Source organism: Monodelphis domestica, chromosome 3 (assembly GCF_027887165.1).
Source record: "Monodelphis domestica isolate mMonDom1 chromosome 3, mMonDom1.pri, whole genome shotgun sequence".
In the NCBI taxonomy this organism is placed as follows: Eukaryota; Metazoa; Chordata; class Mammalia; order Didelphimorphia; family Didelphidae; genus Monodelphis; species Monodelphis domestica.
The window spans coordinates 11516726-11543276 of record NC_077229.1 but is presented as its reverse complement, the minus strand read 5'-3'; the positions used below and the strand labels follow the sequence as shown (position 1 = coordinate 11543276).

At 36.9% G+C, this 26551-nt stretch overlaps 1 protein-coding gene across 1 annotated transcript; it reads left to right on the top strand.

Annotated features, from left to right (window-relative positions):
• VN2R553 (vomeronasal 2 receptor 553) lies at positions 1-26097 on the top strand. The gene is made up of 6 exons (NM_001099563.1): positions 1-145; positions 4384-4700; positions 12213-13016; positions 15731-15958; positions 17485-17608; positions 25169-26097. Coding segments are annotated over exons 1-6 (2403 nt in total). The 5' UTR covers positions 1-144.
• The last annotated feature ends 454 nt before the right edge of the window (positions 26098-26551 follow it).

Here is a 26551-nt window from a genome sequence, read left to right as displayed (position 1 = left end):
GGTTCTGGACAAAGGACAGAGAAGCTGCCCTGCTTCCACCAGATTAACCCCTTTGTTTCTCAAGATGGGGACCTAGAGATTGGAATCTTTTTATCCTTGTTCTCAACTGAAGTGAACATCATAACAGGAGCAGAACTATTTGAAAGTCCTCCTAACAAAGCTTGTAAGACTTATCAGTAAGTGCCCCTCTATCTGTCTGTGCCTCATTTTCAGTGTGATAATTAAAAAGAAGTCCTTATGGATGGAGCAGAAGGACTGGTCCATTCACCATGAGACAATGAGTGAAATTCTCCCTAATTTTTTTACATTCTCTTAATTTCCCTTTATCTGGCTGACTTTGAAAATTGAACAGGAAAAGTCTCTCTACTTCCCCCTCCCCATTTTCCTCTGAAGGAACTAGTTTTTTATTAACTTGCCTCCCCTGTCATGATCTCATGTTGATACTTAAGGTCTTTACACCACTTACCCTGTGGAATTAGGTTAATACCCTGAAGCAGCTGAAGTTCTTGAGACTTGTGCCATTTTCCCATACTGGGTCAGAATTATTGCTTTTGAGTATACTGATATTGGACAAGGAGAACACATGTCACATCAACATGAATGAAAGCTCCTGTCTGTCCCCTCTAGCCTGTCAGATAACAAGTGAGCATAACAATTTAGAGTCATGTGACTTCTTTCTTCAGTGAAGATATTATATTACTGCCACTTCCCACACTGGCAGAAAATATACCATTAGGTCCTCTACTTCTGGGTGTGTGAATTTATCATTTTCCTCTGTCAACTAGGAAAAACACAGAACTATTAAATAGTCAAAATCACTCTTTAATCAAGGGCTAAAGGGGTTCAGTACTAAAAGACCTCATCGCTAATAGACCTCAACAATAGAGCTGCTCGCTCCCTGCAACTGCACAGAGTCCGAAGATTGAACTCTGGCTGCTCTGGTCACTGACCCCTAGGAGAGCCAATGACTCAGGATGGACTCTGAGGAACAAAAGAATTTGGGGAACCTATATACCACTCTAGATGACCTGGGTGCTTAGGGTGAGAGGGACAGTTGATTGACTTTACAATGGTAAGAAAGGAAAATGAAGAGTTCCAGACAGGAATGACAGTGAGGGGCTGATGCCCTACAATGGACACAAAAGGGAAAGTCTCAGCCCAGGGTTGGGCCACCTTGGTCATGGACCTTAGCCTAGGGGGGAAACCATTGGGACAAAAGGGATGCTTAATATTGGATGGGATTAGCTGCTCCCACTCAAACTAGCAGGATGTCCATTGTCTGGTGAAGAGGGACCTTCCCTCAGGGTGACAAGGTCAAAACCTGCCCTCAAACTAAATAAACTGGGGACTTCTAGATTTCTACATTGACACCTCTAACCTCCTCATTACTAATTATATATTTACAATAGATATAGAACATTCCAGTCTCAAAAATCCCAACAAAGCTGACTAGATTACTCTAGGACAGAGCCTGAAACTAAAGACTCAATATATTTGTATTTATTGTGAAGAATGGAGTATGCCCATTATTCAGTTGTAATAAGTATGGAGTGAGCAAGATTTACAGAAATCTTTATGGAATGCCAACTATTTCTCCGTGAAGTTCAAAGCATTATAATTTTCAGCAGGTGATAAAATTGGTTTTCTTTCTCTATGATAGTTTTGTATAACTGAACCATCAAAGAGAAGTAGAAATGGATTTCCTTCGTAAGACTTTGATAAATTGTATTAACATTTGTTAACATCCAGGGCTTAATTTTGTGCTTCATCTTGTATCAATACTTCTGGTAGAAATCCTGGTTTATGTAAAAGGAACTGTGTGTAACAATGCAAACTCACATATAAGTCTCTCTAAACTTGAATTGCTGAAATGGGATTCAGCCTAAAAGACACCAATTTCTAGACAATTTTGCTTTGGGATAGATGAGGAAAAGCAGGTTATCATTTGATTCTGTCTTTTGGTTGTGACAGTCTATGAAGATACATTGGATGGTTCTTTGGCAGCTGTTCATTCTGACCTCTTTGGTATCTTTCTGTACATCTGTCTCATGTTTTATTACTTCTGTCAACATGGAAATCTAGAGATCCCCAGTTTATTTAGTTTGAGTGTAGAAACCCCAAGTTTTGACCTTGTCTCAGGAGAGGTTTCCCCCTGAGGGAAGGTCCCTCTTCACCAGACAGTGAACATCCTGGTAGTCTGGGTGGGAACAGCTAATCCCATCCAATGTTAAGCATCCCTTTTGTCCCAATGGTTTCTCCCCAGTAGGTTAAGGTCCATGACCAAGGTGACCCAGCCCTAGGCTAAGTCTTTCCCTTTTGTGTCCATTGTAGGGCCCAAGCCCCTCACTATTATTCCTGTCTGGAACTCTTCATTTTCCTTTCTTACCATTGTAAAGTCAATCAACTGTCCCTCTAATCCTAACCCCCCAGGTCATCTAGAGTGGTATATAGGTTCCTCAAGTTCTTTTGTTCCTCAGAGCCCATCCTCAGTTGGTGGCACTCCCAGGGGCTGGTGACCAGGGTGTCTCTACTCTGTGCAGTCTTGGAAAGTAGCTCTGTTGTCGTATTAGTAATGCTAACCCCTTTTTCCCTTGATTAAAGAGTGATTTTGACTATTTAATAGTTCTGTGTTTTTTCTAGTTGACACTTCTATCAATGTGGAAATCTACAAGTCCCCAGTTTATTTATTGGGATGTAGAAACCCCAGGTTTTGACCTTGTCACAGGACAGTTTCCCCCTGAGGGAAGGTCCCATTTCACCAGACAAATAGACATTCACTTCAGCTTTGGAGCTGTAGGTAGTGCATCAGTCTCCCAAGCTGAAGGTCCCATGTTTGCAAGCTGAAGATCCCATGTTCGATCCTTGGATCCTTGGAAGGAGGGTGTGATATACTGGCAAAGGCAGACAAAAGAGCTACTTGACTTCGAATGGGGTCTACCTCCCACCTGAAGTGGATGTCTATTGTCTGGTGAAGTGGGACCTTCCCTCAGGGGGAAACTGTCCTGTGACAAGGTCAAAACCTGGGGTTTCTACATCCCAATAAATAAACTGGGGATTTCTAGATTTCCACATTGACACTTCCTAATCACTATGAATTTCTCATACTTTCCTTTATATTTTCCTTTCATTTTGTAAATAAGAAGTATTTATGTTGCTATTTCTTGTCTGAAAGATAATCATAAAATTATTTCAATAAATGGTTACCATTTAAATGCTTGAATATGTTTCTTCCAATCCTCACCAGTTAGAGAGCATTAATGGTTTGGCTTAGAGGAAAAAGAAGGTTCTACCATACTTTGATGAAACCTTAAACAAAAAGATTCTCCTTAGTCAAATGCCCTTTTAAGTTCTATTCAATCTTTGAATATTATCTTGAGAATTTCACTTCTTGATGAAGGCAGAGGCTCTTTTTTGTCTTCTTTAATTCTAATTTAATGGAAAATGAATGAGAAAGGAAAGAATGTATGCAAGTCTGAATTCCCTCAGAAAGCTAGCAAGTGACTTCTCAAGATAGAAGATTCTATAGATACTATCAGTTTAAGTTAGGATTCTGTCTTGCTCTTCTTCTGCTTCCTTTAACCCAAGTCTAGATTGCTCCGGAGAAATCTTACTAAGTGGGATGGATTTTTAAAACATTGTCAAGAATAATAAATATATTTATTCTATTGGCTTCCTAAAAATCTAGTACTAAGTCACAACTGTGAAATGAGTTTGGTTTTCTACTCTTCTCAGTTCCTGAACAGTAAGGAAGAAGGGAAAACTGAGTCATGACCTTAACATGTATTTGAGATCTCAGGCAGACCCTGAGTAAGATATTGGAAACCCAAATGTCTAGTGCCTTCTATTTCCAAACCTGTATGATCCTGTGTCATTTCTCCCTCTGGAATGACCTCTTTCTAAATATCCACATATTTACATCAAAATCATTCTCTCTTTTCATGGCCAAATGATGACGTAAGTATTCCCTTATTACTTCAGGGGGATGGAATCTCTTGCTGCTCACTTCATAGATATCAATGCCATTCACCTTTAACACATCATCTCTCATGTTGTATTACAATTATTGTATCTATTATCTTCCACTAACCATAGTCCTTCTAGTGTCAGGGACCATCCAGATCCACTAAAAGATCTTTTAATGATTAATAGCTATTTGTGAAATGAGTGAATGAGTCAGATGTCAATCACATAAGAACTTAAAGCCAATAGTCTTCACAATCTCAGGACTCAAAAAAAAGAGGAGAATGTAGGAACAAGGCATATGAAAGAGGCTGTTTTTGATACAAATGTAATGAGCTGAACAACTATTAGTCATTAGTTTTGATTCACATAGCAGTGGCATTCTTCCTTCTGAAAAATGTCCTTTTTTCAATGTTTTGCCAGTGTTTTATAGTATGATTCTCCACAGGTGGCTGCACAAAAATTATCAGCAAGCTCTAACTCTAGCATTTGCTATAGAGGAGATTAACAAGGATTCCAATCTGTTGCCCAACATTTCCCTGGGATTCCACCTCTACAACACTTACCACAGTGATGAGAGAACCTTGGAGAGCTCCTTGAGGTGGCTGTCTGGGCAAGACCAGCCCATACCTAACTACAGCTGCAGGAAGCAGGACAAGTCTGTGGCTGTTATTGGAGGAGCCACATCAGCTCTCTCACTACAAATGGGGGCTCTGCTCAACCTCTACAAGTTTCCCCAGGTGAGTGATATTGAATCTAACTTTCTTTACCTTTATCAAAGAAAATATTATAATAGCAACAACAATAATAAGTGTTTCTGTAATGCTTTAAAGTTTTAAAACTACTTTGCACACACACACACACACACACACACACACACACACACACACACACACACATATATTCACAGCAAATCCTTAAGGCAGGTGATATTATTTCTCCCACGTTATAGAGTAGGATACTGAAACTGAGAAAAGTTCAGTTCTTTAAAAAATATCATGCATGTAAAAAGTACCAATGAAAGGATTTGAACTCAAATCTTCTTGACACCACTTTAACATTCTAGTCACTATATCATGCACCTGCCTCAATTAGCAGGGAAGGCAAATATCTCTTGGAACATCACCTGGATTGCAGGTCCAAAATAGAATTTAGCTTAGAGTTATTTAGCTTCCAACCTGTGAAAGGAAATGAGAGGTTACCAAGACACAATTGCCCAGTAGAGAAATGTGGTTTCCAAAGTTAGAAGTTAATTTTTTAACTGAATGTCACATAATTCACTGATGAAAGAGTAGGTAATAGAATTTACGTGCCTAGACTTCTGGTTGAAGGATCATTAAGTCCATTATATCTCCCTCTTTATGTTTCACCTTTCAAAATAATTTGGTCCATCAATGTTATTACCAAATTCTTTGAGAAATGTGTTATCTTTACAAAAGGTAGTCTGAGCAAGAGCACCAGTGTATAAAGTGCAGATTTAGGGGAACAATAATAAGAGTGTCTATGATCTAGAGAAACATAAGTACAATTAAGAGTGTGCAAGTGCTGGAATAAATTCCTGACATTTTTCACAAATGATCCAGTCACTTTATTAAAGAACAGAAAAGACACCTACACACCTGGGGTATTAAGAATTTCCTTTCAGAAGGCAGTTTACCTTCTAAAGACCAGAAGTCTTCTATTAGCACTATTCTTTCAGGTGGGCTAATATGAATTTCAGCTTTATGGCTTACTGAATTTTTTCACTGGTGGTCATGCATATAAATGATTGCTTTCTTAGTACAGAACCAAGAACAGAAGAAAGGTTGGTTTTATGGAACAGAGACAAAGGCAAATATGAGTCCTTGTTTTAAATGAAATGAAGGCCAGTTTTTATTTTGGAATTAGTCATGGCAAAAAAGGAAAGACAAAAGACTTTCTTCATTTATAGCCACAATTTTGTTTTAAAGCTTGCATAACTTCACTCAACATCATTTATCTTCAGTAGCTCCAAAGGTAGATTCAGAAATCGGAGACTTTGGAGGAGTGGCTAGGTTTGAGCGTGGTGGTCTCTAGCATTGGAATTATAGTGAGTTCTCATCATCAACCTAAAATGCCAGAGAAAAAAGAAAAACTCCAAATTCAAAGGTTATACTAACTCTGACTTGGGATTTGGAAATCAGCGTGAAATGCTTATGTCAGGGTATCCATGTAACAGTATTCATATTTCATCTTTTTTTACCAAATAATATATTCATCAAATTTTTAAACATTATATTCATCATCAAATATTTTAAACATTATATTAAAAAATTCTGAAAAAAATTCATATTAACATTAATGTGAAATTTTTTTCAGAATTTTTTCATAATTTCAAATGGATAACAAGGAATATATGGTTTGCCTTCTCAATGTGTAGGTAAGGATTCATCAGTTCTGTCTTTGGCATGAGAATTATTTTTTTATCATGGGTCCTTAAATTACAAAACCCCAGGTCATTGAGTGAATCTTTGGATTATTGATTACAGAATTTAAGCTAAGTCTTTCACTCTTGATCATCATTACAATATTGCTCTTTCTGTTTATGATGTTCTCCTCATTCTGTTTACTTAACTTTGCATCAATTCAAAGAAGTACTTTCAGTTTTTTCTGAAATTGTTATTCATATTTTCTTATTGCATTAAAGTATTCCATCATAATTATGTGCCAAAGCACGTTCAGCCATTCCCCAATTGATAAGCATACTGTCAGTTTCCAAATGTTTGTCACCAAAATAAGGGCTGATATGAATATTTATGTAGTGATAGGTTTTTCTTCCTTTTTCTTTGATCTCTTTAGGAAACAGGTCTGGTACTGGTATTGCTGAGGGTATGCACAAAAGGGTCTGCACAATTTCATAAACAATTGGATAGATTTAAAAACTGATCTTCACGATAGTTGTTTCAGTTCACAAGCCAGCAACAGTATATTCATGTCTTAATTTTCAACATGTCATCTATAATTTGTTTTTTCTTTCTTTTCTATCACATTGGCCAATCTGTTGAGTATAAGATGGTACCTCAAAGTAGTTTTAATTTGCATTTTTCTATTCAATGGAGAGTAGAGCATATTTTATGACTATAGTTTTGATTTATTCTGAAAACTGATTGTTCATATTCCTCAACCATTTTTCAATTGTGTAACAGACTTTTTAATATAAATTTGGCTGAGTTCCACATATATTTTAGAAAGGATGGTTTTATGAGAAAATTTTCCTTTAAAATGTTTTTCTCAGTTTACTGCCTTCCTTTATAAACCTTCCCTTTTTATAACTGTCCATTCTCTAGGCTCTTTTCCTTCTCAGTTTCATTTTTGGTAATATATATTTCAATTCAATATGTTTGTGTATAAATATTCTTCCATCTTTGAACCAATTCAAATGAAAGTGAAATTGAAGCATTGCTGCATCACATTGGCATTTTACCTGCCATTGTAAAAGCTTTTACTTTTGGGTCTCTTTTATATAAGATAATTGTCCTTCTTCCTCTCTCTTTCTCTTCACATAGGGTATCTTTCTTTTGTCAATCAATTTTTTCACATTATCATAATTGTCTTATTCCCACATGCCTTGTCTATTTATAATTTTTCTGTCTTAATAATGATAGAAATTAGAATGTTACATTTATGGTCTTTCCTTATAGAAATGTTAACACTTTAACCTCATTGAATCCCTTCTGGCTTTCTTTCATGTTTGCCTTTGTATGCTTCATTGGATCTTGTATTTGAAAGTCAAATTTTCTTCTATTCTGCTCTGGCATTTTTATCAGGAATTCTTGAAAGTCTTCTTTTCATTAAGGATCCATGTTTTCTTATGTGTTATACTCAGTTGAATGTTGCATAAGTTATTCTTGTTTGTAATCTTAGCTCTTTTAGATTCTGGAATATTATAGTTCAAACTTTCCATACCTTTGAATTGTTAGCTGCTAAATATTATGTAATGGTAACTGTGGCTCCATACTATTTGTTTGCTTTATTTCTGGATACTTAAAGTATTTCCTTTTTGACCTGGAAATTGAGGAATTTTACTATTATATTACTGAGAGTTTTCATTTTAGGATGATTCCAGGTGGTGATTGGTGGATTTTTCCATTTTACTCTCAATTTATAGAATATTGGGATAGTTTTCTTTTATAGTTTCTTGAAATATTATGTATAAGGTTTTTTTTTTGTGGATCATAGCTTTTAGTGAGCCCAATAATATTTAAATCATCTCTCCTTGATCTATTTACTGAGTTAGTTGTTTTGCTTTGAGATATTTCACATTTCTTTTAGTTTTTATTCTTTGGCTTTGTTTTATTGTTTCTTGATTTCTCATAAAGGCATTTGTTCTACCTGCTCAATCATAAATTTTTAAGGAGTTATTTTCTTCAGAGAGCCTTAGTAACTTTTTTGTCCCATTTGGCCAATTTTGTTTTACACTATCATTTTCTTCAGTATTTTTGTTTCTCTTGTACTAAACTGATTGTATTTTTCTATTCTTCCTCTCTTTTCTTTATCTACATATTTTTACTACTTTGATTTTGAAAATGATTGTTAGCTTTTCTAAGAATTGCCTTTGCTTGTAGATATTCTGACTTCATCATCTTCTTTTGAGTTTGTGCTCTGATCTTCTGTGTAATCATAGGAAAACTTAAAATTCAGATTATCATTTTGGTCATTTTTCATCATATTTCTTCATATTGAAATTTATCTTAAAGTTCAGAAATAAAAAACAACGCTCTCTTCCTCCATGCTGGTACAAGCCCAAGACAGGGGCCTTCTGGGAGAGACCACCAGCATGGAGGAAGTCAAAACCAAATACCAAATTAATCAACAAGGCACGACAGGAAATGGAAAAGGGTATTGTGGGAAATGTAGTTTCTAGGGTTCAAGATTCTAAATCAATACACTCCTCAGGGTCTCTTCTTTCTCAGAACCAAAAGCATTTACTCTGCATCCTTGAACCATGATAGAAAAGTGGGTATAAACAATAGAGTTTCCAAATAATGATTGATTCTGCACCCAGTACTAGCATATGAGTCCCCTGCACTCTCCTTATAGTCAGCTGTCTCATCCTTTTACTGCCTCTGGCTGTAGAGATCTCGTAACTGCCAGTGTTTCTGTAACCACCACCAAATTCCACCACTGGAGTTGCAGTCATGTGAACTCCAGGCCAGACCCTACTCCTGCTTCCAGAACTCTACTTCTGAACTTTTAGGTTGTCTTAGTGAGGAAGAATATTCACTCTGACCTTTTGCTGGCTATGTCACTTTAGAATTTAATTTGAGAAATTATTTTAAAATTATTTGGAAGAAATCAGTTATGTTTAATTATTAAAGCTTTCAATGTGTCTTTCTATATCTCCTTCAGATTCAAGATGATGTGGACAATGAAAATGCTCACAAAATGCAACTTATTAATATTTATTCCGTAAAATGGGTGCATTAATTATACCAGTAGACAGAGATATTGAAATGTGAGAAAACTGAGAGATATTGAAATTAAATCTTTTAAAAGTTTTTGTAGTACTGTGTGACCCTGGGAAAGTCACTTAACCCCCATTGCCTAGCCCTTACCACTCTTCTGCCTTGGAGCCAATACACAGTATTGACTCCAAGATGGAAGGTGAGGGTTTAAAAAAAAGTTTTTGTAGTAACTATAACAGCCTCTGATAGTTATAAGGGAAACTTTTAATTAATCACAAATGTTATCAAATAATTATATATGTGCACTTTAAGAAATAATATTTCTTTCCAACTTTAACCAGCAAGTGTACATTTTAAACTTCTCATAAGTGAGACTTCTCCAAATCTAACTCAAACAAGATTGTACATCTCAGATACTATTAATTCTTGCATTCTCTTCCCTCCCTAAAATACATTGTTTTCCTCCTCTAAATCAGATTAGATTAGCAAAATTTTTATCACCATTCACTGAAAGGACAAAACAGCAAATTTGCTCCATGCATTGACTCACCACCGCAGTGACTTCCCTGAAAAAAAAAAAATTCCTCTTTGGTAAATATTACAATATATGTGTTGTCTTTTCCAATATAAACAACAACAACAAAAAAAAACATTGGAAGGAAAGATTATATTGACTTTTGTATTGGTATTGCCATACTTAGAACAATGACTAGAAGAGGATGTCAATACATTTTTTATTTACTTGTCCATTGTAAGGATGATATTAGAAAATAAGCATTGTTTCATTAGTTTAGGGATAAGAAGTGAAGTGGCTGCTTGATAAAAGAGCTGGAGTTAGAGCTGAGAGCATGTTAATTTCAACTGCTGACAGTGATAACCTTTTTTTTATGTCAATTACTCTCTCTGGCAATTGGCAGAGATACATTCTCATACACTCTCTCAGGGCTGGAGGAGGGAACATCTTTGCCTCTCTCTCTCTGTCTAAAGGAAAGACCTGAAGAAGCTCAGTGTTTTCCTTTCCCAACTTGGGAAACACTAGTGACTATCTATTGTAGTTTTTATAGGTTGATTTATATCTGAGAAGACCAAATAAAAACCTGGTCTTTGGTTTGGACTCTGAATCTGAGATTCAGAGTCCTTACGTGATTCTTGTTGAGACTCAACCAGCAGCCTTTGCTATTTTATAATTTGAAGGCGAAGTTAAGATTTATAAGGATAACAGTGGTAGTTTTTATTTAGATAGTATAAATTTGGGTTAGTCAGATCAGGGAGGATTAGTGTAGCCTGTGAAACACAGGAGAAGCAGTTCCTTGTGGAACCTGGGAGTTTATTTGGGTAGATTTAGAATCCTTTAGAATTAGAAATCCTTTATTTATCCATATATATTTCAATAAATATTTTATGTTTTTAATAAGAGCCTTCTTGAGCATCTTTGTGCCTGTCCCTGAAGGGAAATTCACATTTGAGCTTCACTTCATCACTGAGGATGCTTTTGATTACCTCTATCAAATGTATCCAAAAGTATCCAAACAGTTTGAACCTGATTGGCAAGTTAAACAGTTTTTAAAAGTTTTGAACCTATATTGGAACAGTTTTTCCACATAAATATTTTATTTTATAACTTGCCAATTTATTTTTATACCATTCATTCTTTCCTTAAATATGAGTCAGCTTGCCCATTTGAAAATCAAAAAGCTAATATAAACTTGAGCTAAATTAAGAAATGATAGCTTCTAGGAATAAAATTGTATTCTGCCCTCAGACCCATTCTTGAGTATTGAGTTTTGTTTCCAAATCCAGACTTTAGGAAGACCATTGATAAACTGAAGAGAGTCCAGAGAGGGGAAACAAGATGAAGAATCTCAAGTCTAGGTCATATGAAGATTAGTTGAAAGAATAGGAAAGTAGATGGAAGAATATAAAAAAACACAACAGAAAGTTAAAATGTGAAGTGGACATTGGTGGCTATTTTGCAATATTTGGAGACTTGTCATATGAGGAAGACATTTTGTTTGTCCTGTGTGATCAGGGAAGGTAGAAACAATAATAACAGTTGCTGCAAGTTACCAAAAAAAGGAAATTTAGGTTATATGAAAAGATCTTTTTTTCCCCTAAAAATTATAATCATATCAATTATATATGAAGAAGAATGAGCTGGCTTTACAAGTAAAAGGTCATATTCATTGGAGTTTTTCAATCACAGATGTAACCTGCTTTTCAGTTATATCTGACTGGGAATTCTTATTGGTATTGGTTGTTTAGGATTCCACTAAACTCATTCCTTACTCTCAGATCCCTGTTTTCAAGCAATTAGAAATCATTTTCCAGTATCATTAGAAAAATTAAATTTTCTTATGTCACACTTAAATCCAAGGAAAACATGTGTAGGTGAATTATATTTTGTTCAAAGCTAAAACATATGCATAATATCATTCACCTTCTTTTATTTAAAAAAGAAAACCAATACTCCACTCTCAATTATATAGAATGGGTTTAATCTTGAAATCTACTATGGACCAACACCACAACAAAGAAATAAGAATGTATCCTAGTTATGTTAGAAAACATTAGAAAATGGAAGACACACTATCATGAGTAGAGGTAATGACAAAATCTCAGAAATCTTTTCATTGAATTATTATTTTTGAGGGCTCAGAGAAAAGGATAAATACAGAGACCCTCAGACATAAATATGCTACCCGTCATAAAATAAGCACTGAAATCTACTTTTTTTAATCAACAAAATTTCCTATTCAAAAGTCTGTATTTTGCTAGAATTCTCTCAGCATTGCCATGGGTAAAACTGATTCACATTTCTTTCTCATTCAGATCAGCTATGGTCCATTTGATTCCATTCTTAGTGACAAGGTCCAGTTTCCTTCCCTCTATCAGATGGCCCCCAAAGACTCTTCTCTTCATCAGGGTGTTGTCCAATTAATGGTATATTTTGAATGGAACTGGATAGGTCTGATTGTAACAGATGATATGAGAGGAGAGGATTTCCTCTGGGAAATAAGAAGGGAAATGGTAAAGAACGGTGTTTGTATGTCCTTCACCGAGAAGATCCCTGTCAGTGAGAGAAGACATATGGAATCACAGGAGACCTTCATGCCCAGGATTCTATCATCATCAACTGTAGTGATAGTCATTCATGGTGACACAGATTCATTAATGATTCTGAGATATTCACAAGTTCCTTTCTTCCCAATACAGAAGGTGTGGATTGCCACGTCTCACTGGGACATTACCATGAGACACCTCTATGTTGAAGGTTTTGCTTTCCATGGAGCTCTCACATTTTCATACTTGACAAGTGAAATTCCAGGGTTTAAGACTTTTCTTAAGACAGTTACACCTTCAAAATATCCAGATGACATTTTACTAAAGGGATTCTGGCTCTCAGTTTTTAAGTGTCCAGACCAACCAGAAAACCAAGAGCAAGAGATATGTTCACCAAATGCTTCCTTGGAGACTTTGCCTCTGTGCTCTTTTGATATGACCATGTCTGGTTTAAGTTACACTCTCTATAATGCTATCTATGCTGTAGCTTGGACTCTCCATGAAATATTAATGAGAAAATCAGAGAAAAGATCAATGGGAGATGAACAATATTTAGTACTTCATTCTTGGCAGGTAAAATTGACTTGGTGACCCATTTTTAGATATTTTGCAGTGAGCAAGTATTTGGAGTATGCATGGAAAAAGATGAATAATGTATTACCTTGCAAATCTCAAATTCTCTAATTTGTTCCTTCATGTGTGTATAATTACTTGCCAAAAATTGTCATTCAGCACATGAAACTCCTAATTGCTATTTCTTTCACATTGTCTTGGTTTTAGAAAGAACCTCAGGTACTATCTAAAAATCATATGTGTATCTGGACAGGAAATCTTTTTGCAACAGCCCTGATAGTGTACTTTCAATCATTGCTCTAATACATAGAGTATGGAGTCATCTATCCTTAAAACGACATTTCAATTAACTTTGTGGCAGCTATAGTTGTTTAAATTGTATTTCACAATAACCTATTTGGGACTGGTTAAGCTATCAATGTCCTTTGCTGTTTGAAAATCAGGACTTCCTGTCTCATGATCTCTTGACTCTACTGCTGCCTTTTTCCAGCTGCCATTCTATCCTTGTGACTCAATTCACTCAATGATTTCCTTCACAGTCTTTGCCTGTGGGTCAAGTTCAGGCTCATGCCAGGAATTCAGGTAGTTGATGTTACCTGATCGACTCCAGAAAGGGGAGAGAGCAAATTTCCTTTGCAACATAGGTGTTTATTTTTCTAATAGACTCATTAGTCAAGGATATGCTTAATTTTAATTTCCCTCTAAACAATCTACATCTATTTCTCTACAAGGACCATTAACCTGTATAAATACATTTCATCATACCCTGTAGGAGGAAGGTACAAATACATGGTAAGATATATATTTCAGGCTTGTCTATGGACCCTGGGGATTGCCTTGCCTGGATGTGAGTCCAGCACAGACTTACCTTTTTCTGTTTATAAGGATGCCAATGTGACCATAAAGCTGAAAGAGAGAATGGGTCTCCTATTGCATTTTTGAGGACCATATGTAAAGTATGTAATCAATTAATCAATAAGTATTTATTAAGTCCCTACTGTTTCCTAGATACCATACTAAGCAGTGGTGATATAAAAAAGAGTCCTTTGCCTTGATGGTGACATTTATAGTAGAGGAATTAGTTGATGGTAAAAGGAGAGAGGAAAATGGATATCTTCTCTCTCAAAGCAGGGTCCAGAGGAGACAACTGATGTTAAAAATGGGCCAAGAATGAGGAGAGGGGGAGTGTGTAGTTTTCCCCTTCAGCCTTCCCTCAGCTATGGCTCTTATCTTCCTCTTCTACTAATATCTAGAGCTTTCCTCCTCAGAGAGATTATTCTCCCTCTCAAGCTGGCCCACTCACACTCAAGTCAATTTGGGAAAGACAACAACCTTTATTCTAAGCTAATTCATGGAAATGGCTGCAGAAAAGTTTGTGAGGAAAGAAGGAGGCAGTGACCCTATTCTAGCTACCACTTCATCCCTCCTCAAGTTGGGGAACCAAGTTGGAACCAAGCCTTGACAGCCTTGGGCCCCCTGAGAGAGTCAGGCTTGGTTACCCATGATCTTGGCCCAACTGGCACAGTTCAGACCCAGAGCACCATGAGCTCTGAGGTAGTCTTGCCAGAGGTTTAATGTTTCCTCCAGCTGGGCACTTTGGTTAGGAATTGATGGGGGGAAGGATGTCTCAACACCCGGAGAGAAAGATGAATCTTTTCCCAGGATCAAGTCTTGGTTAGACCTTCCCCTTTCCTGTCTCAAGACTGAGAGAGCTAACGGCTTCTCCCTCAGAACCTTCCTGCTCCTTAAGATTCCAGACCTCCTGGGCCCCCTCCCCCATTGATGAGAGAAGATTCAGCAGCACCTCAGCCTGTCACTCTTCCTTGAGTTCAGACCTCTGTCACACATTGTAATGGTGGAAGCAACATAAAAACAACTAAGTACAGTTAAGCTGCATAATGGATAAATAGGAAAGAATTAACAGGGGAAAGTCCTAATTTAGAATAAATTGGGAAGGGCTTCCTTTAAAAGGAGAAGCTTTAATTAGAACTTGAAAAAATACAGAGAAGCAAGGACGTAGAGATGAGGAAGGTGAGAATTACAGAAATGGAAGACAGCCAGAGAAAATGCAAGTCGAAGCCAAGCAAGAGAATGTCTTTTTCTTGGCACAACAAAGAGGCAGTGACTGGATTAAAGATTAGGTGGAGAAGGGTGACGGAAAGTCTAAGAAGACTGGAAAGGTGAGGGAATGCTGAATATATTAAGTGCTTTGACTACCACCCAGAAGATTTTGTATTTTATCCTGGGGGTTATAACCACTAGACCTTACTGAGTTCGAAAGTGACATGGTCAGACACGCTTTTTAGGAAAACTGACTTTGATGGCTGAATGGAAAATTGACTGGAATGAAAAGAGGCTTATAGTAGAGAGACCCACCAAGAAGCTTTTAAGTGCAAGTAGGAGGTAATGTGGTTATGGGAGTATCAAAGTAGAATATGGTGAGATAGTTGAAATATTGTAAAGGTAAAATCAACAGACCATGGCAATAGGATAAAGGGGTGAGGATTCCATGGTGAAACTATTGGGTGTTATTAACCAATACTGTGGGGTCCAAAGTTTCGTTTCTATATGTTCCAATAGAAAACCAGATTTTATTACACCTCCAAATAAGACCTCAAAACTCATTAAAACAGCAAAAGAGTCCCAGGGCTTCTAATACAACAGTTCTTCCCTAAGGCATTACCCAAATGATTAGATTTTCTCTTCCATTTCAGCTGCACTCCTTCCTGAAGAACACCCAGTTTAACAACAGTGCTGGTGACCAGGTGTTTGTGGATGAAAATAGGAGCTCTGAGGCTCAATATGCCATTATGAACTATTTGACCTTTTCTAATGAGACTGAAGTTCTTGTGAAAGTGGGTCAATTTGTCCCCAAGGCTCCACATGGTCAAGAATTAACAATTTGTATGGATGTGATAATGTGGGGCTGGTGGGATTCAAAGGTCAGAGGCATTTTAAATGTTAACTTTGTATTTTTAATCATGGGAACAATTCTTTTTTTAAAAAACAATGTCTAATTTTCCCCAATTGTATGTAAAAATAACTTTTAACATTTTTTTTTATCTTTGAGTTTCAAGTTCTCTTCTTACTCTCTACCTACCAGATGGTAAGCAATCTGATATCGATTTTTACCTGCCCAATGATGTCAAACTTTTTTTATATTACTCCTCTTCTGTAAGAGAACTCTAATAAGGACAACAAAATGAAGGAAAAAAAGAGAAACATGGTATATTTTTATCTAAATTTAGACTCCATCAATGCCTTCTCTGGAAGCAGATGACATTTTTTTGTCTTGAGTCTTTTGGAATTGTCTTCAATCATTCTCTTGCTGAAAATAGCTGTCATTCAAAGTTGTTCAACATACAGTTTTGTTGTTAGTTTTGTCCTGGTTCTGCTCACTTCACTTTGCATCATTCATGTAAGACTTTCCAGGTTTTTTCGGAAATCATCCTATTCATCATTTCTTATAAAACAATAGAATTCTATTACAATCAGAACAAACTTATTCAACTATTCCCCAATTCAATATCTCCCAGTGGATATTCCCTTCCTTTTCAATTCTTTGCTACCACAAAAATATCTGCTATAAATATTTGTGTACAAATAGGTCCTTTGTCCCTTTTTTTAAAATCACTTTTGAATACAAACTTAGTAGTGGTATTGATGGATCAAAGTGTATGCACAGTTTTATAATCCTTTGGGCATAGTTCCAAATTGCTCCCCCAAATGGTTAGATTAGTTCACAACTTCACCAACAGTTCATTTGTGTTCTAAGTTTCCCATGTCCCCACCAACACTTACCATATTCCTTTTCTGGACTATTAGGCAATTAGATAGATGTAGGGTAGGACATCTGAGTTGTTTAAATTTGAGTTTCTCCAGTGGTAATTTATGTCTGTGAGAGATAGACCATACAGAAGCACAGCACAGAGTCAGCACTTCTGAGTTATGGTGCTGGAGAACACTTTTGAGAATTCCTTAGACAAAAAGGAGATCAAATCAGTTGTTCAAAATAATGAGAAAACAGGAATCATTGGGTGGGGGGGACTCATTTCTGGGAAAGATTGAAGGCAAAAGGAGAAGGGGAAGTAAGAAGATGGATTAGATAGATATCATCATGAAAGCAATGAACATGAACTTGAAGAGATGTCAAAAGATAGTAGACCAAAAAAGGACCTTAGTGTTATGATACATGGCATCCGAAAGAGTCAGAAAGGACTGAACACCTGAGCAAAAAACTGAGGGAGACAGAGATTAAGTGACTTGCCCAGGGCAACACAATTGATGTATGATGTTGGATTTAAATTCAGGTATTCTTTCTCCAACTTCAACATAAACTACCACTTAACTATCTGTGAGAGTGACCATCATTAAGGGGTTTCTTTGAAAATAAGTTTCCTTTTTCTGCCCCCAAACTCAGTCACTCTCAGTTAAAGATGGGTATGCCACTCTTCTATTACTGCCTTAGGTTCCTTCTGGAGTATGCAGTGACAGTTGTGATCCTGGATTCAGGAAGACCCCTTTGGAGGGGCAGGCTGCCTGCTGCTTTGATTGCTCCCCATGCCCAGAAGGGGAGATCTCCAGCCTTATGAGTGAGTTTCTGTTTTGAAATTACTCCTCGTGGTCATTTATAGAGCAACAAAGGCCAATACAATAAATTGGTTTCATGTTCAAATATAGTGGAACTATCCTCCCCTTGCTCCAATTAGTGCTATACCTCCATCCCTGTAACAACCTCTGGGATTGTGATGTATGTCTAGGAGTTCCTGGAAGAATAGATTTGTGTTTCAAGAGAACAAATTGAGCAGACTTTGAAGAAGCTTGGAATCAGGCATAAAATGTGTAATAGATACAAAAATAAGGAAAGGGGAAGGGTGCAGCCAAATCTTCCTCACACCCTTTCTGATCTGTAATATAACTTGGCACCCTTTGTGAATTCTTTACTTCTCTCTTCTCCTTTTTAGTCTCTGTACTTATTTCTGTGTCAATTTCTCTCTCTCTCTTTCTCCCCCCCTCCATGTCTCTCTGTGTCTCTCTGTGTCTCTGTCTGTCTGTCTACCTGTCTGCCTCTCTCTCTCTCTCTCTCTCTCTCTCTCTCTCTCTCTCTCTCTCTCTCTCTCTCTCTCTCCCCCCCCCTCTGTTTCTCTCTGTCTCTGTCTCTGTCTCTGTCTCTGTCTCTGTCGCTCTCTCTCTCGCACTCTCTCTCTCTCTCCCCTCATACCCTTCACTGCCTACTGCCAAGCATGATCCTCTCCAGAAGTGAGTGAACTCTGTAAACTCTGACACCTTTTTTTGTTCCTTCCAACTAGCTTTGTCTCTCTAGTATAGCAAAGAGAAAAATAAGACTTTCTCTGTAGAATTACAACTCCAATCATTCACATAGTTAGGTTTCAGAATGTTTGTCCTGTTCACAGAGAATTCAAACTGACTACCCAGTTACATCAAAGAAAAAAGGAGGATTTGTTAAGGGATCCTCAACAATGAAACACACTTTCTGCTTTTCAATTGATTTTTATGATAAAATATGTATTATAATCCTACTTTGCTTATTTTTTTAAATGATTGCCTAAAGTAAGTTGTGCATGCTCTCCAAAAGTGGTTAATAGCATTGTCCCTCTGATAAATTTCAAAGCTATCTTCTTGAATTGATGAGGTCCTTCAGATGCACCTATTTGTGGATTATACTGTGCAGTTTGTCTAGCTCTGAGACATTTCAGTGCTTTTTAGTAGAGATAAATAATCCTTCAGAAGAATTTGGATTGTTTGTTCATACCATGAAGACAAAGTTGATAGATTGTTTATTTTACTGGAGAAGATATTCATTTAGAAAGAAAATCTGCCCAAATTGTTCGTTATTATGCATGTTTGGGTCAGATAATTCAGTGGATGGGTTGGACCCAAAGTTGAATAGGAATGTTTGAACAGCATATAATGTATAAGGGAACTTGTAGCTCTCCATGACATCAAGCTTATTCTACAAAATGAAAGTTAATCTTCTAAAAGCTAACCATATAAGTGGTATTTTCTGACTGTTAGATACAGAGTATAACCATCTCCAAAGAAGTTAAATTGAAAATACTCCAAAAGCAATTGATAGGCACATATTATATATGAACAAATTATCACCATATAATCAATGAGGTCATTAAAAGAATAAAAGGAGTAGAAGATGTGAGAAGATAAAAAATTAAGGGCAAGAAGAGATGAGATTGTCACAAAGGTAGATGAAGAATAATAAGTGGTTAGTTGGAAAGCTCTTTTTTGGTATGCTCATGGCAGGAGTTAGGGAGAAAGTCTTCAGAACACTGGACAGAGATCCTGCAGTGGGCCAAACATGTAGAAGGATAAGGACAAGAGTCCACTGATGCATCTGAATAGTTGAAGGCTTGAGGAAGAGAAGGAACTCTGAAAGCAATGAAGTCAGGAAAGGTAATGATGAAAGTGGAGAATGAGGTAAGGAACTGAATATTTCAATGACTGACTTTGAATGGTGTGTATAATTGTGGTTTTAGTTGTGGGTAGGCAGGGAGTGATTTCATTCTTATTGATAAAATAGGAAGTGATTCATACATTTTGCTACTTTCTTTAACTTATGGGTCTGGTTCCAGAAGAATATCTGCATATAACTGAGTGCTGAAGCCTACTTGGGTCTTCAAAGATCTTTCCCTGATGCTTTATTGGACACATAAAATCTAGAGCAATTATATAACTCTATAGTGTTCTCTACAGGCTAAATAAAGATTGATACTCACGTCTCCTGATTACAGTCCAACATTCTTTCTTTCTGACTCTTTGTTCAGCTCAAATTTGACTAGATGCTATCATGACTCATCCAATGGCTTTGAATTTTATTGTTTTCAAATGAATATAGTAGGAAAAAGAGGGAAGTAGAGAAAATGCTGATTCTATGAGAATTTCCTATAATGTATACCAGGTAACAGCATGCCTTAATCTGATTTACTCTCTTGGTGTGGAATCATATGAGTCTTCCTAGAAAAGAGAGTTGTTTCTTGATTTGATGATGATAATGATAATAATATTGATATTGATATAAATAACCAACATTTATATAGTACTTGCATTGTATATATGCTATCTCATTTGAGTCTCACAACAACCCTTTGAGGGAGGTGCTATTATTACTCCCATTTCACTGACAACTGAGAGAGATGAAAGCAAAGTGGCTTACACAGGGAAATTGAGCTATTTATTGTTTGAGGTAGGATTTAAATGCAATCATTACTAACTCAAAATTCTGTGACCGAATCATGTTGACATGTAATTACTTATACTATAGATTAAAATCACAGGGTTTCTAAAGGGATTTTTGTCATCACTAGCACAAAAGTATGTTTGGACTTTCATCTCTGATGTCTCATAAGCAGTTCAATGTTTTCTTTTGTGACCATCAAAATGTGGGTTTCAAGACTTAAATTGCCAAAATGGTAAAGATAATTTTTAGTGTCTTGAGTTAAATCCAAAATAAGTGGTCGCCATGGGAAAAGTTCCCAAATATGAAACACTCAAGTCAGTTGGGTTTTATGGAGATTTTAATTAATACAAATGAAGGAATTAAAGAAAGGGAAAGAGACAGAGTAAGAGGAAATAGTAGGAAAAGGCTAGGGCCTAGGCTTAATGGCCTAGGCCTTTCTCTTTAAGAGAGAAACCAAGTTAGGCTTCATCACTCACCACAAGATTTTGTCCCAAGCAAAACCCTAGTGTTCAGAGAAATCCTCAACTCCTGAACTGAGTTCAGAGACCCAGCTCTGACTCCTGACCTCTAATTCAGCTTCCAAAGCTGAACTCCCTCCAGAGGCCTCAAGCTCCTTCCTTTTAAAGAAAAATTTCTCTTGTGTCACCTCCCCTAAATTTTCATGTCTACCAATTACAGTAGACGCTTTTCCTAGGACTTCCCATTCTTAGTTTTCACCACTCTTTAGTTCTCACCTTCTCTGGGTAGATTATATCTTCTGAGTACTTCACACCTCTTTGCTAAACTGACCCGAGCCACAGTAGCTTTTGTTGCTTTTAAAAGAAATTATTCCTTGTTTTGGATTGCCAGCACATATTGATTCAGATAGAGGAAGTCATTTTACTGATTCTGTCCTAAATCAGATATATTCTTGCTTGGGGATGACGCCCAAATTCCATGTTCCATATCATCCCCAGAGCTCAGGCCAAGTTGAGAGGATGAACAAATAACTTAAAACTATGATTGGAAAATTATGCACTGAGACGCATTTAAAATGGCCTGAAATTCTCCCTCTGGCCCTATTTTATCTTAAAACTAGGCCTAGAGGAGACCTACACATCTCACCATTTGAGATGCTTTTTGGACATCCACCTATACAGGCTAAACCTTTCCCCCCTGCATATACATCACTATTAGGGGGAGATACTACTATTGATTCCTATATACAGGAATTACAGCACAAACTGCATGAACTTCATGAATCTGGAGCTGCAGTACAAGCTGGACCACTAGATTTTTCTCTTCATGACCTGAACCCAGGAGACAAAGTGTATATTAAGAATTTCAATCATACTGGAGCAACTCAGCCTTCCTGAGAAGGACCATTCCAAATATTGTTAACTACTCCAATATCTATAAAGGTTGGAGAAAAGGACTCTTGGATTCATTGCTCATATGTGAAGAAAGCATCTTCTGTTGAGACTGATTGACTATACCCTATCACATGCATTGGAAATAATAATCCATTGACAAGTGGAAGCTGTTTTTCGAGAACAAATTGAATTCCTGATTTTTTCCTTGTTTTTATTATTGCCTTTTCTTTTCTTTTGATTAGAATAATTTTTTTTCTCATTTCTTGTACTAAAGGTACATATAATTAATATTATTTTTCTGCAGTAATAGAAGTTTAATACATATATACTCGCTATAATATCAATGCATACCCAAAAGCTTTAAACTATGGGAACCTTCCATTTATTGATAAAATATCATGGAACTATGATTAATGTTTGTATCTGATTCTAGGAAAAGGGATAAAAACAAGGAGCACAGACTTAACCTGAATTGTGCCAAAAACGAGCACACAGGAAAAACTAATGGGGACTCAAGGTTGTGACGCTTGACATATGTTAAGTTGTAGGACTTCCTTGTATCTACTCTCTTTGTGAAGTACTCATAGAAGTACAAAATTTGACTATCACACTGGCTCCGTATATCCCTGAGAATGTAAAAATTCAGACGACGGAATGACAGTTCCCTATCAAAATAGAATTCTAGTTCCTTTCCTTCTTATATTATGGCAACTTCCTGTAGTCTTGGCTGCAAATGGGTAAGTGAAATATTACTGTATTCTGTCCTACAGACTTGTGGGATAGAAATTACTTTAAATTGGACCTATTCAGGGGCCTATTTTGAATTTTTTCCACTTATGTTTTTTGGTTGTGTTTTTCTCTTCTTTTGATAATTGAATCATATACCCCCATAACTCAACATTGCATCCTGAGCTGATCTGGATGTTTTTTAACACCTACTTCATGGGGGATTGTATTTTAATTAAAAATCCAAGATTTTTTTATTTTTTCTTTGAGATTGTATTTTTATAAAAATCCAAGATTTTGATTTTGTTGGAGAAATATCTTCAAGGAAGAAGCTTGCTAGCTCCTAAATCCAGAGAATGAACTGTTGCAGAAAGATGCCAGAAAACCCACACTACATCAAGAAGATCCAGAAGAAACTCTGGGTGTGGTTGATTGAACTGAAGTCTGATCGAACATTTATTGTAAATGTATACTTTTATGCCAAAGGGACTGCCCCTAATTTGGCTTTCTGTCAATGTGCCTAGCAAAACATTGGTTTTGCTTTCTTTCTTTTCTATTCCTCCCTCACTACTCTAATTTCCTCTTAGAAAATTGAATATTGAATGCATGTGTAGTTAGAAGTGCGTTTAGGACTACACGATGATTATGTTAAATGATCAATGGGGAGACTAGTCTCCCAATGATCATCAGGGGGGGTTGTGAATCTTAAAATTTCTCAGACTCTACCTTGGAACATTTGGTTAAGGCGATTCCCCATTTTAAACAATGAAGGTACTTGGTCAGGAATGTATTGGGAACTCTAACATTACTCCACCCATACTTAGGCATACTTTAGGTGAAGATAAAATTGTAAACTCCTGATGGAACAATGAGAAAAAATCCCCAACCCATAGTTATAGTCAGGCAAAGGCCCTTAAGCTAGGTCTATTTTTAGATGTAATACAAAAGGGTGCTAAGTACCTATGAAGGTCAAATTAATCACTAAAAGGTCAAGCAACTTACAAAGGGCAAGCTTAGCAAAGAGGTGTGAAGTACTCAGAAGATATAATCTACCCAGAGAAGGTGAGAACTAAAGAGTGGTGAAAACTAAGAATGGGCAATCCTAGGAAAAGCATCTACTGTGATTGGTAGATGTGAAAATTTAGGGGAGGTGACACAAGAGAAAATTTTCTTTAAAAGACAGGAGCTTGTGGCCTCTGAACTTAGTTCAGCTTTGGAAGCTGAATAGGAGCTGGTCTCTCTGAACACTAGAGCTTGCTTGGAATGATCTTGTGATTAAGGACTGACTAGTCTCTCTTAAAGCTCAGACCTAGGCCAATGGCCTAGGCCCTTTCCTACTATTTCCTCTGCCTCTCTCTCTATCCCTTTCTTTAATTCTTTCATTTGTATTAATTAAAATCTCCATAAAAACCAACTGACTTGAGTATTTCATATTTGGGAATTTTTCCCATGGCGACCACTTATATTTTATTTAACTCAAGACACTAAAAATTATCTTTACAGTTTTGGCAATTTAAGTCTCGAAACCCACATTTTCACGGTCACACTTTCAACCTGAAAAATTCAAGTTATAGAAGATCTCAAAAAAGGGAGGGAAAAACAGGAGGAGGAAAGGGACTGTCTAGAGAAGAGAAAGTCTTCTGGCAACAAGAATGATATTCTAGGGTTCCAGAGAAGGTTTTTAGAATGTCATTTCCAGGGTAAACTTTATGAAGATCTCAAAGATTTGAAAGAGAGGTTTAAAATATGGTCAATCCACTATTCCAAAATCAAATAAACAATTCAACCCATGATCTAATATGAATTTGGGTTTGAACTATCTTCTAAAACTCTAATATGAAAAGATTATTGAATTCATTGTATGATGACATCAATTTTCTAAAAATTAGCAGGATATAACATGATACAATGTATTTGTCTCTTCAAAACATTTGTAAAATTCATATCAATTAGTTGGAGAAAATGTGCTAAAAGCAGGAAAGAGAGGAAAAATTAATGCAGCAATCTACAACTAGTTGTGCCACAACACAATAGGCACAGAAGTTATCTTTATATTTGATACTAAAAGACTCTAATTTCTAAATGCATTGTAATAAGAGAATAAGGGAAGCTAGTTAGTAAAGTGGATGGAGCACCAAGCCTTAAGTCAAAAAGACTTGAGATACAATCTAGTCTTGGCCCTTTTTTGTGTGACCCTGGGCAAATCACTTAACCCTGTTTGCTTCAATTTCCTCATCTGTGAAATGAACTGGATAAGGAAATAGAAACTACTCTGATGTCTCTGCAAAGAGAAATCCAAATTGGTCATGAAGAGTTGTACAAGACTGAACAATAACTAATTGCTCTCTACAGGACAGGTAGTTGGATAGTGCTGAGCATGGGGTCAGGAAAACCTGAGTTCAAGCATGATGTTAGTCACTGACTAGATATGTGATTGGGCAAGTTCCTTAAACTATTTTGCCTCAGTTTCATCATCTATAAATGAGCTGGAGAAGGGAATGACAAATCCAGCAAGTATCTTTGCCCCCCCCCCAAAAAAAATTTCAAAGAGGTCATGAAGACTCAGACACAAAAATGACAACAAATTCAGACAAAAACAACAATCAAGATAATCAAGATAAAAAGAATATAGAATCAATATGTTCTAACCCCACCCAATAATAAAGAACATGAACAGAATGGACCTGGCCTTGGGTGCCTTGTTTCTTACCAATAACATTGTGCTTATATAAAGAGGAAAGGAGATTTTTCATCCTATGAAGGCAGATGGAATTGGTACAGCTATTATGACTGTTATCTGCAATTGGGAATAATGACAATATTTTTAACCAATAAATTAAATACTTTTTTATCTCCTGCAGATGCAGAGCATTGTAGGAAGTGTCCTGAGATTGAATACCCAAATAAGCAGAGAGATCGCTGCCTTCCCAAGATTGTGACCTTCTTAAATGTGAAAGAGCCGTTGGGGATGACTTTGACCTGTATGGCTATTTCCTTCTCCTTACTAACAGCCCTGGTTCTGGGGATCTTTGTGAAGTTCCAAGACACTCCCATAGTCAAAGCCAATAACAGGACTCTCAGCTATACTCTCCTCATCTCCCTCATCTTCTGTTTCCTCTGCTCCCTGCTCTTCATAGGTCGTCCTACCACTGCCACCTGCCTCCTACAACAAACAGTATTTGTAGTTGTCTTCACAGTGGCTGTTTCCTCCATTTTGGCCAAAACCATCATAGTGGTTGTGGCTTTCAGGGGTATCAGGCCAGGGAGCAGGATACGCATGTTCATACATCCCAGAGTATCCTACTATATTGTTCTCATCTGCTCAGGGCTTCAAGTGATTTTCTGTGCTTTTTGGTTGGTTACTTCTCCCCCTTTTCCAGAGGCAGATACACACTCTCAATATGGCCACATAATAATTAGATGTAATGAGGGCTCTGCTTTTGCCTTTTACAGTGTCCTGGGCTATTTGGGCTTTTTGGCTCTGGGAAGCTTTAGTGTAGCTTTTCTGGCCAGGAACCTGCCTGATACCTTCAATGAAGCCAAGTTCATCACTTTCAGCATGCTCGTGTTTTGCAGTGTCTGGGTCACTTTTCTGCCCACATATCAGAGCACCAAAGGGAAGGCCATGGTGGCTGTGGAGATCTTCTCCATCCTGGCCTCCAGTGCTGGGCTACTGGGCTGCATCTTTATTCCCAAATGTTATGTGATCCTCTTGAAACCAGACAGGAATACTCAGGAACAGATCAAGAATAAACAAGCTTCCAAGGGCAAGATTTTTCCTGGAGTATAGCTTTACACTTCTAATTCTTAGAATAATAGGCTTAAAGAATAGTCCAAATGAATCTGGAATAGTCATAGTTTTCAGTTAGGATGAATCCCAATTAGTATCTTTATGGTAGTCCCTCTGCCTACTTTTTCAAATTCCACTCACTTTGATGGATAGGATAGCCAGGGTTCAATATACTATTGCCAAATTAAGGATATTGCTCTTTAGTTTTGGTGGACACTGCTATAAGTGAAGTGAGTAAAACCTGGGAACTCCATATTTTCAGATTATTTAAAGTTTTCAGTTCCATCCCATGGACAATCGGTAATGGGACACCAAGATTTATGAGGAAATTCTACAATCTCCCACACCCAGTGTCAATGCCCTTTAAGAATTCCTTCACTGAAGGTGGGTGAAGGGGAGGGAGGGAAATATTGTGAATATTGTAACCAAGGAATAATGTTCTAAATTGATTAAA